The 17516-nt window shown below is 53.9% G+C and overlaps 1 protein-coding gene across 1 annotated transcript; it reads right to left on the bottom strand.

Annotated features, from left to right (window-relative positions):
* Nucleotides 1-282: 282 nt before the first annotated feature.
* Nucleotides 283-17268, bottom strand: riok2 (RIO kinase 2 (yeast)). Its single transcript, XM_020490161.2, has 10 exons — nucleotides 17064-17268; nucleotides 16747-16885; nucleotides 16477-16593; nucleotides 14481-14656; nucleotides 14254-14342; nucleotides 13866-14057; nucleotides 13655-13747; nucleotides 10507-10926; nucleotides 758-857; nucleotides 283-658 (listed from the first exon to the last, which is right to left on the bottom strand). Exons 1-10 carry the CDS (start codon nucleotides 17127-17129, stop codon nucleotides 497-499), a joined length of 1554 nt encoding a protein of 517 aa, XP_020345750.2. The 5' UTR covers nucleotides 17130-17268; the 3' UTR covers nucleotides 283-496.
* Nucleotides 17269-17516: the final 248 nt, after the last annotated feature.

The following is a 17516-nucleotide window of genomic DNA, read 5'->3' as shown; positions in this document are numbered from 1 at the left end:
TGCCGGGCGCATGGTTTGAGTGTGTCAAGAACTGCAACGCTGATGGGTTTTCATGCTCAACAGTTTCCAGTGTGTATCAAGAACGGTCCACCACCCAAAGGACATCCAGCCAACTTGACAACTGTGGGAAGCATTGGAGTCAACATCGGCCAGTATCACTATGGAACGCTTTCATGCCCCAACAAATTGAGGCTGTTCTGAGGGCAAAAAGGGGTGCAACTCATTATTAGTTAGGTGTTCCTAATGTTTCGTACACTGTGAACACATCTGGACTCATTGTCATCATATTAAAGTTATCTTTATTGAAAGTATTCACACTGCAGTAGATACAAAACATGACCCAACGCTGGGGGCTCGTCGCTGGGAGAGAGGCCTTCTTCCAACAGGGCCCCTTTCCTCTCATCGCCAATGTGGTTCATGTTCTCATCATGTTCTGTTGTCCTCGTGACCAGGTACTCACACACACTTGACTCGCACTCCATTACGTATGTCCCTCTCAGCCCCAGAAGCCATCAGTCTCCAGACTAGATTTGATGTTACTCTGATTCTCTCTCCTCTCTGCAGTGACCAGGTTAGATTCTCCCTTTATCAGTCGTCTCCTCTGAGCTGCTTTCTGCTGCTTACTAAGCTGTCTCCGCACCTTTGCACGAACCACCTCCTACAACAACAACAATACATACATTAGTGGAAGGATTGCGTGTGAGTGACCATATCAGTGTATGCGTGTTTAATCATGTAAGAGAGTGTGTGTACTGACCAGTGGTATAGTAGAGCAGCTGCCTACACTGCCGGCGGTAGCCTCACTGTCCGTCCTCCTCCTGCTGTGCTCAACCACATGAAGCAGGCTGTCTGAGTCTCTGTGGAGGAGAGATCACTGGACTTTAACATGATCACCAAGCAAAGGAAACAGATAGATATGTCAGATGTGGCTCAAGTGGTGGAGAATGACACATTGACATAGTTGAAGTCGGAAGTTTACATACACCTTATCCAAATACATTTAAACTCAGTTTCACAATTCCTGACATTTAATCCTAGTAAAAATGTCCTGTTTTAGGTCAGTTAGGATCACCACTTTATTTAAAGAATGTGAAATGTCAGAATAATAGTAGAGAGAATGATTTATTTCAGCTTTTATTTCTTTCATCACATTCCCAGTGGGTCAGAAGTTGACATACACTCAATTAGTATTTGGTAGCATTGCCTTTAAATTGTTTTACTTGGGTCAAACGTTTCAGGTAGCCTTCCACAAGCTTCCCACAATAAGTTGGGTGAATTTTGGCCCATTCCTCCTGACAGAGCTGGTGTAACTGAGTCAGGTTTGTAGGCCTCCTTGCTCACACACGCTTTTTCAGTTCTGCCCACAAATTTTCTATCGGATTGAAGTCAGGGCTTTGTGATGGACACTCCAATACCTTGAATTTGTTGTCCTGAAGCCATTTTGCCACAACTTTGGAAGTATGCTTGGGGTCATTGTCCATTTGGAAGACCCATTTGCGTCCAAGCTTTAACTTCATGACTGATGTCTTGAGATGTTGCTTGAATATATCCACATCATTTTCTTCCCTCATGATGCCATCTATTTGGTGAAGTGCACCAGTCCCTCCTGCAGCAAAGAACCCCCACAACATGATGCTGCCACCCCTGTGCATCACGGTTGGGATGGTGGTGTTCTGCTTGCAAGCCTCCCCCTTTTCCTTTAAACATAACGATGATCATTATGGCCAAACGGTTCTATTTTTGTTTCATGAGACCAGAGGAAGTCTTTACTGAAGACTCATCTCTTCAGTAGGTCATATGATTCATATGATTGAGTGTAGTCTGGCCCAGGAGTGTGAAGGTGAACAGCAACGAACCGCCCTTGCTGTCTCTTCCTGGCCGGTTCCCCTCTCTCCACTGGGATTCTCTGCCTCTAACCCAATTACAGGGGCTGAGTCACTGGCTTACTGGTGCTCTTCCATGCCGTCCCTAGGAGGGTTGAGTCACAGACGTGATCTTCCTGTCTTGGTTGGCACCCCCCCATGGGTTGTTCCGTGGCGGAGATCTTAGTGGGCTATTCTCGGCCTTGTCTCCGGATGGTAAGTTGGTGGTTGAAGATATCCCTCTAGTGGTGTGGGGATTGTGCTTTGGCAAAGTGGGTGGGGTTATATCCTGCCTGTTTGGCCCTGTATGGGGGTATCATCGAATGGGGCCACAGTGTCTCCTGACCCCTCCTGTCTCAGCCTCTAGTATTTATGCTGCAGTAGTTAATGTGTCGGGGGGCTAGGGTCAGTCTGTTATATCTGGAGTACTTCTCCTGTCTTATCTGGTGTCCTGTGTGAATTTAAGTATGCTCTCTCTAATTCTCTCTTTCTCGGAGGACCTGAGCCCTAGGACCATGCCTCAGGACTACCTGGCATGATGACTCCTTGCTGTCCCCAGCCCACCTGGCCGTGCTGCTGCTCCAGTTTCAACTGTTCTGCCTGCAGCTATGGAACCCCGACCTGTTCACCGGATGTGCTACCTGTCCCAGACCTGCTGTTTTCAACTCTCTAGAGACAGCAGGAGCGGTAGAGATACTCTTAATGATCGGCTATGAAAAGCCAACTGACATTTACTTGCTGCACCCTCGACAACTACTGTGATTATTATTATTAGACCATGCTGGTCATTTATGAACATCTTGGCCATGTTCTGTTATAATCTCCACCCGGCACAGCCAGAAGAGGACTGGCCACCCCTCATAGCCTGGTTCCTCTCTAGGTTTCTTCCTAGGTTTTGGCCTTTCTAGGGAGTTTTTTACAATCTTTGTCCCCATGTGCAGTTGCAAACCGCAGTCTGGCTTTTTTATGGCGGTTTTGGAGCAGTGGCTTCTTCCTCGCTGAGCGGCCTTTCAGGTTATGTCGATATAGGACTCGTTTTACTGTGGATATAGATACTTTTGTACCGGTTTCCTCCAGCATCTTCACAAGGTCCTTTGCTGTTGTTCTGGGATTGATGTGCACTTTTCGCACCAAAATACATTTATCTCTAGGAGACAGAACGCATCTCCTTCCTGAGCGGTATGATGGCTGGTGGTCCCATGGTGTTTATACTTGCATACTCTTGTTTGTACAGATGAACATGGTACCTTCAGGCGTTTGGAAATTGCTCCCAGGGATGAACCAGACTTGTGGAGGTCTACAATTTTGTTCTGAGATCTTGGCTGATTTATTTTGATTTTCTCATAATGTCAAGCAAAGAGGCACTGAGTTTGAAGGTAGGCCTTGTAATACATCCACAGGTACATCTCCAATGGACTCAAATTATGTCAATTAGCCTATCAGAAGCTTCTTAAGCCATGACATAATTTTCAGGAATTTTCCAAGCTGTTTAAAGGCAAGTCAACTTAGTGTATGTAAACTTCTGACCCACTGTGATAGTGAAATAATCTGTCTGTAAACAATTGTTGGAAAATGACTTGTGTCATGCACAAAGTAGATGTCCTCACCGACTTGCCAAAACTATAGTTTGTTAACAAGAAATTTGTGGAGTTGTTTTTCAACGAGTTTTAATGACTAAGTGTATGTAAACTTCCGACTTCAACTGTACATTAACACTCTACAGGAGATTTAAAGAGACACGGAGGTGTGTGTGTGAAGAGACACGGAGGTGTGTGTGTGAAGAGACACGGAGGTGTGAAGAGACACGGAGGTGCGTGTGTGTGAAGAGACGCGGAAGTGCGTGTGTGAAGAGACGCGGAGGTGCGTGTGTGAAGAGGCGCGGAGGTGCGTGTGTGAAGAGGCGCGGAGGTGCGTGTGTGAAGAGGCGCGGAGGTGCGTGTGTGAAGAGGCGCGGAGGTGCGTGTGTGAAGAGGCGCGGAGGTGCGTGTGTGAAGAGGCGCGGAGGTGCGTGTGTGAAGAGGCGCGGAGGTGCGTGTGTGAAGAGGCGCGGAGGTGCGTGTGTGAAGAGGCGCGGAGGTGCGTGTGTGAAGAGGCGCGGAGGTGCGTGTGTGAAGAGGCGCGTGTGTGAAGAGGCGCGGAGGTGCGTGTGTGAAGAGGCGCGTGTGTGAAGAGACGCGGAGGTGCGTGTGTGAAGAGGCGCGTGTGTGAAGAGACGCGGAGGTGCGTGTGTGAAGAGACGCGGAGGTGCGTGTGTGAAGAGACGCGGAGGTGCGTGTGTGAAGAGACGCGGAGGTGCGTGTGTGAAGAGACGCGGAGGTGCGTGTGTGTGTGTGAAGAGACGCGGAGGTGCGTGTGTGTGTGTGAAGAGACGCGGAGGTGCGTGTGTGTGTGTGAAGAGACGCGGAGGTGTGTGTGTGTGAAGAGACGCGGAGGTGCGTGTGTGTGTGTGAAGAGACGCGGAGGTGTGTGTGTGTGAAGAGACGCGGAGGTGTGTGTGTGTGTGTGAAGAGACGCGGAGGTGTGTGTGAAGAGACGCGGAGGTGTGTGTGTGTGTGTGAAGAGACGCGGAGGTGTGTGTGTGTGTGTGTGTGAAGAGACGCGGAGGTGTGTGTGTGTGTGTGTGTGAAGAGACGCGGAGGTGTGTGTGTGTGTGAAGAGACGGAGGTGTGTGTGTGTGTGAAGAGACGGAGGTGTGTGTGTGTGTGAAGAGACACGGAGGTGTGTGTGTGTGTGAAGAGACACGGAGGTGTGTGTGTGTGTGAAGAGACACGGAGGTGTGTGTGTGTGTGAAGAGACACGGAGGTGTGTGTGTGTGTGTGTGTGAAGAGACACGGAGGTGTGTGTGTGTGTGTGAAGAGACACGGAGGTGTGTGTGTGTGTGTGTGTGTGTGTGTGTGTGTGTGTGTGAAGAGACACGGAGGTGTGTGTGTGTGTGTGTGTGTGTGTGTGTGAAGAGACGCGGAGGTGTGTGTGTGTGTGTGTGAAGAGACGCGGAGGTGTGTGTGTGTGTGTGTGAAGAGACGCGGAGGTGTGTGTGTGTGTGTGTGAAGAGACGCGGAGGTGTGTGTGTGTGTGTGTGAAGAGACGGAGGTGTGTGTGTGTGTGAAGAGACGGAGGTGTGTGTGTGTGTGAAGAGACGGAGGTGTGTGTGTGTGTGAAGAGACACGGAGGTGTGTGTGTGTGTGAAGAGACACGGAGGTGTGTGTGTGTGTGAAGAGACACGGAGGTGTGTGTGTGTGTGTGTGTGAAGAGACACGGAGGTGTGTGTGTGTGTGTGAAGAGACACGAGGTGTGTGTGGTGTGTGTGTGAAGAGACACGGAGGTGTGTGTGTGTGTGTGTGAAGAGACACGGAGGTGTGTGTGTGTGTGTGAAGAGACACGGAGGTGTGTGTGTGTGTGTGTGTGTGTGAAGAGACCGGAGGTGTGTGTGTGTGAAGAGACGCGGAGGTGTTGTGTGAAGAGACGCGGAGGTGCGTGTGTGAAGAGACGCGGAGGTGCGTGTGTGAAGAGACGCGGAGGTGCGAGTGTGAAGAGACGCGGTGGTGTGTGTGTGTGTGAAGAGACGCGGAGGTGTGTGTGTGTGTGTGTGTGAAGAGACGCGGAAGTGCGTGTGTGAAGAGACGCGGAGGTGCGTGTGTGAAGAGACCGGAAGTTGCGTGTGTGAAGAGACGCGGAGGTGCGTGTGTGAGAGACGCGGAGGTGCGTGTGTGAAGAGACGCGGAGGTGCGTGTGTGAAGAGACGCGGAGGTGCGTGTGTGAAGAGACGCGGAGGTGCGTGTGTGAAGAGACGCGGAGGTGCGTGTGTGAAGAGACGCGGAGGTGCGTGTGTGAAGAGACGCGGAGGTGCGTGTGTGTGTGAAGAGACGCGGAGGTGCGTGTGTGTGTGAAGAGACGCGGAGGTGCGTGTGTGTGTGAAGAGACGCGGAGGTGCGTGTGTGTGTGAAGAGGACGCGGAGGTGCGTGTGTGTGTGAAGAGACGCGGAGGTGCGTGTGTGTGTGAAGAGACGCGGAGGTGCGTGTGTGTGTGAAGAGACGCGGAGGTGCGTGTGTGTGTGAAGAGACGCGGAGGTGCGTGTGTGTGGAAGAGACGCGGAGGTGCGTGTGTGTGTGAAGAGACGCGGAGGTGTGTGTGTTGTGTGAAGAGACGCGGAGGTGTGTGTGTGTGTGTGTGAAGAGACGCGGAGGTGTGTGTGTGTGTGAAGAGACGCGGAGGTGTGGTGTGTGTGTGTGAAGAGACGCGGAGGTGTGTGTGTGTGTGTGAAGAGACGCGGAGGTGTGTGTGTGTGTGAAGAGACGCGGAGGTGTGTGTGTGTGTGTGAAGAGACGCGGAGGTGTGTGTGTGTGTGTGAAGAGACGCGGAGGTGTGTGTGTGTGTGAAGAGACGCGGAGGTGTGTGTGTGTGTGAAGAGACGCGGAGGTGTGTGTGTGTGTGTGAAGAGACGCGGAGGTGTGTGTGTGTGTGAAGAGACGCGGAGGTGTGTGTGTGTGTGTGAAGAGACACGGAGGTGTGTGTGTGTGTGTGAAGAGACACGGAGGTGTGGTGTGTGTGTGTGTGAAGAGACACGGAGGTGTGTGTGTGTGTGTGTGAAGAGACACGGAGGTGTGTGTGTGTGTGTGAAGAGACACGGAGGTGTGTGTGTGTGTGAAGAGACGCGGAGGTGTGTGTGTGTGAAGAGACGCGGAGGTGTGTGTGTGTGAAGAGACGCGGAGGTGTGTGTGTGTGTGTGAAGAGACGCGGAGGTGTGTGTGTGTGTGTGAAGAGACGCGGAGGTGTGTGTGTGTGTGTGAAGAGACGCGGAGGTGTGTGTGTGTGTGAAGAGACGCGGAGGTGTGTGTGTGTGAAGAGACGCGGAGGTGTGTGTGTGTGAAGAGACGCGGAGGTGTGTGTGTGTTGTGAAGAGACGCGGAGGTGTGTGTGTGTGTGAAGAGACGCGGAGGTGTGTGTGTGTGTGTGAAGAGACGCGGAGGTGTGTGTGTGTGTGAAGAGACGCGAGGTGTGTGTGTGTGTGAAGAGACTCGGAGGTGTGTGTGTGTGTGAAGAGACGCGGAGGTGTGTGTGTGTGTGAAGAGACGCGGAGGTGTGTGTGTGTGTGAAGAGACGCGGAGGTGTGTGTGTGTGTGTGAAGAGACGCGGAGGTGTGTGTGTGTGTGAAGAGACGCGGAGGTGTGTGTGTGTGTGAAGAGACGCGGAGGTGTGTGTGTGTGTGTGAAGAGACGCGGAGGTGTGTGTGTGTGTGAAGAGACGCGGAGGTGTGTGTGTGTGTGAAGAGACGCGGAGGTGTGTGTGTGTGTGAAGAGACGCGGAGGTGTGTGTGTGTGTGAAGAGACGCGGAGGTGTGTTGTGTGTGTGAAGAGACGCGGAGGTGTGTGTGTGTGTGAAGAGACGCGGAGGTGTGTGTGTGTGAAGAGACGCGGAGGTGTGTGTGTGTGTGTTAAGAGACGCGGAGTGTGTGTGTGTGTGTGAAGAGACGCGGAGTGTGTGTGTGTGTGAAGAGACGCGGAGGTGTGTGTGTGTGTGAAAGAGACGCGGAGGTGTGTGTGTGTGTGAAGAGACGCGGAGGTGTGTGTGTGTGAAGAGACGCAGAGGTGTGTGTGTGTGTGTGAAGAGACGCGGAGGTGTGTGTGTGTGTGAAGAGACGCGGAGGTGTGTGTGTGTGAAGAGACGCGGAGGTGTGTGTGTGTGTGAAGAGACGCGGAGGTGTGTGTGTGTGTGAAGAGACGCGGAGGTGTGTGTGTGTGTGAAGAGACGCGGAGGTGTGTGTGTGTGTGTGAAGAGACGCGGAGGTGTGTGTGTGTGTGAAGAGACGCGGAGGTGTGTGTGTGTGTGAAGAGACGCGGAGGGTGTGTGTGTGTGTGAAGAGACACGGAGGTGTGTATGTGAAGAGACGTGGAGGTGTGTGTGTGTGTGAAGAGACACGGAGGTGTGTGTGTGTGTGAAGAGACACGGAGGTGTGTGTGTGTGTGTGTGTGTGTGAAGCGACACGGAGGTGGGCGTGTGAAGTGACGCGGAGGTGCATGTGTGAAGAGATGCGTGTGTGAAGAGACGCGGAAGTGCGTGTGTGAAGAGACGCGGAGGTGCGTGTGTGAAGATGACGCGGAAGTGCGTGTGTGAAGAGACGCGGAGGTGCGTGTGTGAAGAGACGCGGAGGTGCGTGTGTGAAGAGACGCGGAGGTGCGTGTGTGAAGAGACGCGGAGGTGCGTGTGTGAAGAGACGCGGAGGTGCGTGTGTGAAGGACGCGGAGGTGCGTGTGTGAAGAGACGCGGAGGTGCGTGTGTGAAGAGACGCGGAGGTGCGTGTGTGAAGAGACGCGGAGGTGTGTGTGTGAAGAGACGCAGAGGTGTGTGTGTGTGTGTGTGAAGAGACGCGGAGGTGTGTGTGTGTGTGTGAAGAGACGCGGAGGTGTGTGTGTGTGTGAAGAGACGGAGGTGTGTGTGTGTGTGAAGAGACGGAGGTGTGTGTGTGTGTGAAGAGACACGGAGGTGTGTGTGTGAAGAGACGCGGAGGTGCGTGTGTGAAGAGACGCGGAGGTGTGTGTGTGTGTGTGAAGAGACGCGGAGGTGTGTGTGTGTGTGTGAAGAGACGCGGAGGTGTGTGTGTGTGTGAAGAGACGGAGGTGTGTGTGTGTGTGTGAAGAGAGACGGAGGTGTGTGTGTGTGTGAAGAGACACGGAGGTGTGTGTGTGTGTGTGAAGAGACACGGAGGTGTGTGTGTGTGTGTGTGTGTGTGAAGAGACACAGAGGTGTGTGTGTGTGTGTGTGGAGAGACAGAGGTGTGTGTGTGTGTGTTGTGAAGAGACGCGGAGGTGTGTGTGTGTGTGTGAAGAGACGCGGAGGTGTGTGTGTGTGTGTGTGAAGAGACACGGAGGTGTGTGTGTGTGTGTGAAGAGACACGGAGGTGTGTGTGTGTGTGTGTGAAGAGACACGGAGGTGTGTGTGTGTGTGTGTGAAGAGACACGGAGGTGTGTGTGTGTGTGTGTGTGTGTGTGAAGCGACACGGAGGTGGGCGTGTGAAGCGACGCGGAGGTGCATGTGTGAAGAGATGCGTGTGTGAAGAGACGCGGAGGTGCGTGTGTGTGAAGAGACGCGGAGGTGCGTGTGTGAAGAGACGCGGAGGTGCGTGTGTGAAGAGACGCGGAGGTGCGAGTGTGAAGAGACGCAGAGGTGTGTGTGTGTGTGTGAAGAGACGCGGAGGTGTGTGTGTGTGTGTGTGTGAAGAGACGCGGAAGTGCGTGTGTGAAGAGACGCGGTGGTGTGTGTGTGTGTGAAGAGACGCGGAGGTGTGTGTGTGTGTGTGTGTGTGTGAAGAGACGCGGAGGTGTGTGTGTGTGAAGAGACGCGGAGGTGCGTGTGTGAAGAGACGCGGAAGTGCGTGTGTGAAGAGACGCGGAGGTGCGTGTGTGAAGAGACGCGGAGGTGCGAGTGTGAAGAGACGCGGAGGTGCGAGTGTGAAGAGACGCGGAAGTGCGTGTGTGAAGAGACGCGGTGGTGTGTGTGTGTGTGAAGAGACGCGGAGGTGTGTGTGTGTGTGTGTGTGAAGAGACGCGGAGGTGTGTGTGTGAAGAGACGCGGAGGTGTGTGTGTGAAGAGACGCGGAGGTGTGTGTGTGTGAGAGACGCGGAGGTGTGTGTGTGTGTGTGAAGAGACGCGGAGGTGTGTGTGTGTGTGAAGAGACGCGGAGGTGTGTGTGTGTGTGAAGAGACGCGGAGGTGTGTGTGTGTGTGAAGAGACGCGGAGGTGTGTGTGTGTGTGTGAAGAGACGCGGAGGTGTTGTGTGTGTGTGTGAAGAGACGCGGAGGTGTGTGTGTGTGTGAAGAGACACGGAGGTGTGTGTGTGTGTGTGTGAAGAGACACGGAGGTGTGTGTGTGTGTGTGTGAAGCGACACGGAGGTGGGTGTGTGAAGCGACGCGGAGGTGCGTGTGTGAAGAGATGCGTGTGTGAAGAGACGCGGAGGTGCGTGTGTGAAGATGACGCGGAAGTGCGTGTGTGAAGAGACGCGGAGGTGCGTGTGTGAAGAGACGTGGAAGTGCGTGTGTGAAGAGACGCGGAGGTGCGTGTGTGAAGAGACGCGGAGGTGCGTGTGTGAAGAGACGCGGAGGTGCGTGTGTGTGTGAAGAGACGCGGAGGTGCGTGTGTGTGTGAAGAGACGCGGAGGTGCGTGTGTGTGTGAAGAGACGCGGAGGTGCGTGTGTGTGTGAAGAGACGCGGAGGTGCGTGTGTGAAGAGACGCGGAAGTGCGTGTGTGAAGAGACGCGGTGGTGTGTGTGTGTGTGAAGAGACGCGGAGGTGTGTGTGTGTGTGTGTGTGAAGAGACGCGGAGGTGTGTGTGTGAAGAGACGCGGAGGTGTGTGTGTGAAGAGACGCGGAGGTGTGTGTGTGTGTGTGAAGAGACGCGGAGGTGTGTGTGTGTGTGAAGAGACGCGGAGGTGTGTGTGTGTGTGAAGAGACGCGGAGGTGTGTGTGTGTGTGTGAAGAGACGCGGAGGTGTGTGTGTGTGTGAAGAGACGCGGAGGTGTGTGTGTGTGTGAAGAGACACGGAGGTGTGTGTGTGTGTGTGTGAAGAGACGCGGAGGTGCGTGTGTGTGTGTGTGAAGAGACGCGGAGGTGCGTGTGTGAAGAGACGCGGAGGTGCGTGTGATCTGTACCTGAAAGGTTTGAATTCTCTGTTGGAGGAGGAGAGGTCGACCAGCTCAGGACACACATCCTCTTCCTCCTTTTCCCTCTCTTCACCAAGACCACCCATCACAGCCTCTGGATCAGTCGCTCTCTGTTCTCCTCCCCCTCTCCCTGGGTCTCTCTCTCCATCCTTGTTTCCTGTCTCAGTGTGTATCTCTGTGTCACTGACTTTGAGCCCCTCCAGTTCCAATATAGCATGCCTATACTCCTCCTTGTCCATTGTATTCTCCATATCCTCCTCTTCCTCTCCTTCGTCCTCCTCTCCTTCGTCCTCCTCTCCCTCGTCCTCCTCTCCATCTGGTCCTTTAGGATCAAGCAATGCTGCGTCTCTCTCAAAGTCTTTGGTGAAGCCGCTGGCTGAGATCTCAACGTCCAGAGAAACGGAACGTCTAGAGGACAAACACAGGTTGAGTCACATTCACACACTACCTCCCTCCCTATCCACCACCACCACACTACCTCCCTCCCTATCCACCACCACCACACTACCTCCCTCCCTATCCACCACCACCACAACTACCTCCTCCCTATCCACCACCACCACACTACCTCCCTCCTATCCACCACCACCACACTACCTCCCTCCCTATCCACCACCACCACACTACCTCCCTCCCTATCCACCACCACCACACTACCTCCCTCCCTATCCACCACCACCACACTACCTCCCTCCCTATCCACCACCACCACACTACCTCCCTCCCTATCCACCACCACCACACTACCTCCCTCCCTATCCACCACCACCACACTACCTCCCTCCCTATCCACCACCACCACACTACCTCCCTCCCTATCCACCACCACCACACTACCTCCCTCCCCACCACACTACCTCCCTCCCTATCCACCACCACCACACTACCTCCCTCCCTATCCACCACACTACCTCCCTCCCTATCCACCACCACCACACTACCTCCCTCCCTACCACCACCACACTACCTCCCTCCCTATCCACCACCACCACACTACCTCCCTCCCTATCCACCACCACACTACCTCCCTCCCTATCCACCACCACACTACCTCCCTCCCTATCCACCACCACACTACCTCCCTCCCCACCCACCACACTACCTCCCTCCCTCCCCACCACACTACCTCCCTCCCCACCACACTACCTCCCTCCCCACCACACTACCTCCCTCCCTACCCACCACACTACCTCCCTCCCTACCCACCACACTACCTCCCTACCCACCCACCCACCACACTACCTCCCTCCCCACCACACTACCTCCCTCCCTCCCTACCCACCACACTACCTCCCTCCCTCCCTACCCACCACACTACCTCCCTCCCTACCACACTACCTCCCTCCCTACCCACCACACTACCTCCCTCCCTCCCTCCCTACCCACCACACTACCTCCCTCCCTCCCTCCCTACCCACCACACTACCTCCCTCCCTCCCTCCCCACCCACCACACTACCTCCCTCCCCACCCACCACACTACCTCCCCACCCACCACACTACCTCCCTCCCTCCCCACCCACCACACTACCTCCCTCCCTCCCCACCACCACACTACCTCCCTCCCTCCCTCCCACCACCACACTACCTCCCTCCTCCCCACCACCACCACACTACCCTCCCTCCCTCCCCACCACCACACTACCTCCCTCCCTCCCCACCACCACACTACCTACCTACCTCCCTCCCCCACCACCACACTACCTACCTACCTCCCTCCCCACCCACCCACCCACCACACTACCTACCTCCCTCCCTACCCACCCACCACACTACCTCCCCACCCACCCACCACACTACCTCCCTCCCCACCCACCACACTACCTCCCCACCCACCACACTACCTCCCTCCCCACCCACCACACTACCTCCCTCCCCACCACCACACTACCTCCCTCCCTCCCCACCACCACACTACCTCCCTCCCTCCCTCCCCACCACCACACTACCTACCTCCCTCCCCACCACCACACTACCTACCTCCCTCCCCACCACCACACTACCTACCTCCCTCCCTCCCCACCACCACACTACCTACCTCCCTCCCTCCCCACCACCACACTACCTACCTCCCTCCCTCCCCACCACCACACTACCTACCTCCCTCCCCACCCACCTACCACACTACCTACCTCCCTCCCTCCCTACCCACCACACTACCTCCCTACCCACCCCACTACCTCCCCGCCCACCACCAACCACACTACCTCCCCGCCCACCACCACACTACCTCCCCGCCCACCACCACCCCACCACCACCCTACCTCCCTCCCTACCTCCCTCCCTACCCACCCACCACACTACCTCCCCGCCCACCACCACCACACTACCTCCCCGCCCACCACCACCACCACACTACCTCCCTCCCTACCCACCCACCACACTACCTCCCCGCCCACCACCACCACACTACCTCCCTCCGTCCCCACCCACCACCACCACACTACCTCCCACCACCACCACACTACCTCCCTCCCTACCCACCCACCACACTACCTCCCCGCCCACCACCACCACACTACCTACCTCCCTACCCACCATCAACCACACTACCTACCTCCCTACCTACCCACCCACCATCAACCACACTACCTACCTCCCTACCTACCCACCCACCATCAACCACACTACCTCTCCACCCACCATACTACCCCCCCCCCCCACCACACTACCCCCCCACCACCACCACACTACCCCCCCCCACCCCACCACCACACTACCTCCCCGCCCACCACCACACTACCTCCCTCCCTACCCACCACACTACCTCCCTCCCTACCCACCCACCCACCACCACACTACCTCCCTACCCACCCACCATCAACCACACTACCTCCCCGCCCACCACCACACTACCTCCCCGCCCACCACCACACTACCTCCCCGCCCACCACCTCCCTCCCCACCCACCACCTCCCTCCCCACCCACTCACCATACTACCTCCCTCCCTCCCCACCCACCACCACACTACCTCCCCGCCCACCACCACCACCTCCCTCCACTCACCTACCTCCCCTCACCTACCTCCCCTCACCTACCTCCCCTCACCTACCTCCCCTCACCTACCTCCCCTCACCTACCTCCCCTCATGACAAATGCCCCACTGGTAGAGATAATAGGAAACATGCTGAATTACCTGATGTCTTTGAAGGTTGGGTACAGCTCACTCTCATAATTGTATCTTTTGGCAAAGAAATCTCGTATACATTTGACATCCCGGTCAAAATACCTGTAGACAAGACAGGAAAGTTTCTCTAGCTATGTATTTGAGTGTGTGTGGTGTGCTTTTCTCCATGTGCAGTTCTCATCAGTGACAGGGTATGTGTGTGTGTGTGCGTGTGACTCACCACTCTGCATTGAAGTGTGTGGTAGACACCATTTGGGGGAAGTCGATCATGGTCACGTGATCGTGGTCGTCCAGCATCAGGTTAAACTCATTGAAGTCCCCGTGGATCAGGCCATGATTGGCCAGCTTCACTATCAGCTCCATGACATCATTGTACATGGAGGACGGGTCTTCCAGCTCACGCACCTGACAGCTGTCAATCAGTCAGACCACAAACAGAACAGCCAATCAGAGGGCTAGAATTGCACACGTGAGATGAAAGCGAGACAGAAAGATCGAAAGACAAAGGTGTGTCAAAAGAAAAAGAGCGAAGCAGGTACGTAAAGAGAAACAGATGGGAGAGAGAAAGCTGGGCAGAGAAACAGAAAGGGTGTGTGTATTTTACTAACAGTGGGTATCCATTGATGAGCTCCATAACCACAGCGTGTCTGTTATAGTCAATGGGCTTAGGGACAGGAAACCCTCGTTCGTACAGGGCCTGAGAGGAGAGACATAAAGCTGTCAGAGACACAATGTCACCAGCAGCTGAATAACTTATCTATGGTCACTAGTACCGTACACCCTTCACAGTAGGGCTGAGTCTTGTTTTCAGAAGAAGCAAGCCGGTGCCAAGTACCTTCATGTAGGCGTACTCCTTCATGGCCGAGAGGCGTGAGAGGTAAAGCCAGGACATGTTCTTCCTGTGTTTGTGGTAGTCTCTCTTGTTCTTCAGGTTCCTGAAGGAGGTCCTCCCCAGCCTGTGGAGCTTCAGCGCGTACTGCTCCCCCTCTGGACTGGCCACGATGTAGATATCTACAGGATGAACACCACACAATATACAAACCACTTACCTCTAGAACAAACACTCTATTCTACTCAGACTCAAATCCAACAACATTACCATTAAGCCTGAGTTGTTTCACTAAATTGGATCAATCCGAGGTGTAGATTTACAGATTTACTCCCATGTACACCCATGTCATAGTTGGGGTCCGCCTCTATATATAGACCCAATGGCCGCGACACATGTGCTCTCTCATTTTCTCGGCACGCGTCCATATGGTTTGAGGTACAAACTTCCTGAAGTTCACTGGTAAGTGTAATATCTTGCATGGAAGTATTCTCACTGGCTGTTTGCAGCCTGGAGCAGCTGGCCACATGGCCAGTCCCTCCTCTTGAGCGTTCCACTCGCTGCAAGCAGTTGATCTGGATCTTCCACATGGGAGGGGGGTGTCGTACTTGTGTTTCGTTAGCGTCACACTACAACTGTGTCTGGGACACCTTGGCAACTGCCCGAGACCAGGGAACTCTGTGGCATTCGAGACCGCACCGCCTCAGTCTGTGGGCTTGGCCACTGAACAGCACCAATGGTCCATGTTAGGACTGCAGGAGGGTGTAATGAACACCATGCAGAGCGCAAGGGCGCTGGTTACAACCGCGGCATAGTTGTTCTGCTCTTGGTGTACTGGTATTGAGGTTGTGCCCGAGCCATGCGGGGCACAGTATGTCCTCCAATATCTGCAGTCTCTACACTGAGTGGGTATTTGGCTGCTATATCTACCTGCCATGTGGACAGGCCAGTGGAGCGCCATTCCTTAGTCTCCAGGTTTATGAAGGGGGTTCGTTGCCTGCGTCCAGCTAGGACCCGCTCAATGACGAGCTGGGATCTGTATGTGGTCTTGGCAGCTTTGGCAAAGCCTCCGTAGGAACCGTTGGGAGTCTGCCTCCCTGAAACACCTCTCTATGAAGGCTTTCTTGATAGCGATTACTTCCATGAAGAGGGTGGGTGAGTTTCATACTCGTTCAGTAAGTTCTGAGTGCTACCGGATGGACCCCGGTGGGAGGAGTATATATATATCTCCGTCCCAACTCTTCATTCCTCCCGAAGGTTCTGTCAGACAGGCATGTGAACATCTCTTTATCCTGTCTGCTTACGACCCCCCGGAGTGGGGGTCCCTCCAGCATGCTGTGCCCTGTGCGGGAACTGGCTGCCTTTGTGGAGCGGACACGGTCAGTGAGAACAACAGACCAGCTCTTTGCCTGCTATGGTGAGAGTCCTGGGGCGGGGCTATCAAAGCAGAGGCTCTCTCACTGGATTGTGGACACGATTACAACAGCATACCGCCTGGCTGGCAGGCCAGTGCTCGGATCTGTGGTGGCACATTCAACACAATGTGTGGCTGCGTCCTGGGCCCTACTGAGAGGAGTGCCCTCGCTGATATCTGTGCTGCGGCCAGCTGGGCTTCCTCTTGCACCTTTGCTAGGTACTAATCGGGTAAATGTGGAACCTCCCTCTGCGTCGCCTCCCCTTCTGGGGACTGTGCCGGGAACCCCTTCCACATTGATGGCCCCTGCGTCTCGGTCCCGCGCTGGGACTTGGCTGGCCAGGTCCCTCTAGCATCGACTAAATCTGGTACGGGTATATCAATATTTTGTGAGTAATCCAATATAGTGAAACATAACGAAGGTTACGTATGTAACCACAGATCCATATAGCTCACATAACCGTGGTTACATATGTAACCTTCATTGTGTGTTTGTGTGTGAGGTATGTTACCTGTGTGTGTTGGAGAGACAGGGTTGATGGTTAGTTCTTACCAGAGTGTGTGTGTGTGTTTCTGGTCAGTTCTTACCTGACTCTTTCCCAACTCCCATCTGGTTCCCGACAGAAAGGAGTATTTCTCTAGAGCAGAACGTCTTCAAAGCCAGGTAGTCATAGCCCCCATAGTTCAGACGGTAGCCATGTACCACTGGAAAAACACACACACAATTCATGTGGGGCCTGTAGATTCCTCCATAATGCATATACTGTGGTGACAGACTCAGGTTTTGAGGAATGGAAATATGTGGCAAACTGATTTCAGGGTGAACCTGTTTAAACGTAGCATTGGAAGTGTTCTTACTCTTAGTACGCTCGTAGGCCACTATTTTGTGCTTAACGAGCTCTCTGAGGATCTTGTTGCAGCCTCCGTGACGCAGGCTGGCGATGGAGGATATGAGGCTGACTGGAACTACCTCATGGTTTTTCATCCCCATCTCAACCTGCAGGGAGCAACAGTCACAGTTACAAACCAATACGACCAACAACACCTTAATAAGTAACGATTGATGGCCATAGAACTGCTTGAGTGGGGCACGATGTACAGTACACACCATTACTGGCCACCACGGCCCGAGGGCGTTATTAAAATATAAAAACGCTAACAGGACATTTACTTACCGCTGTGAGGACACGGAAGTCATCTCTGGACAGATACCTCAAAACTACAACATTTAATTTGCCCATATTACCACTGTAATTTGTTCTAACCCCTTGAATATTGTGTTAATTTGCTGAGATACTACGCATCCTGCTGTAAACGCATGTGCAACCCGGAAGTAAAGTATCTAAGACGTTACCATCGTCTAATACTACGTCACGTCCTGCTACTGGTTAAAGTTTTTATTTTATATATTGTACACAAACGACATAAAAACAAGGCGAACAGCTTTCAATATAATTTCATATTTATAGATTGCCATTCCTGTTCGAATAAATGCAGTTACTCATCTATAAATAAGTTGTGAGAATGTGTTGTATTGTTTCTTTTTCTCAGACAGGACAATCTGTTGACGCTATAGACGTCACTGTCTTTTTGCCACAGCATTCGTTGCTATCTACCGCCATCTAGTG

This window comes from Oncorhynchus kisutch, linkage group LG8, assembly GCF_002021735.2.
Source record: "Oncorhynchus kisutch isolate 150728-3 linkage group LG8, Okis_V2, whole genome shotgun sequence".
Taxonomy (NCBI): Eukaryota; Metazoa; Chordata; class Actinopteri; order Salmoniformes; family Salmonidae; genus Oncorhynchus; species Oncorhynchus kisutch.
The sequence above is the reverse complement of the archived record's forward strand: the minus strand, read 5'-3'. Positions and strand labels throughout refer to the sequence as shown.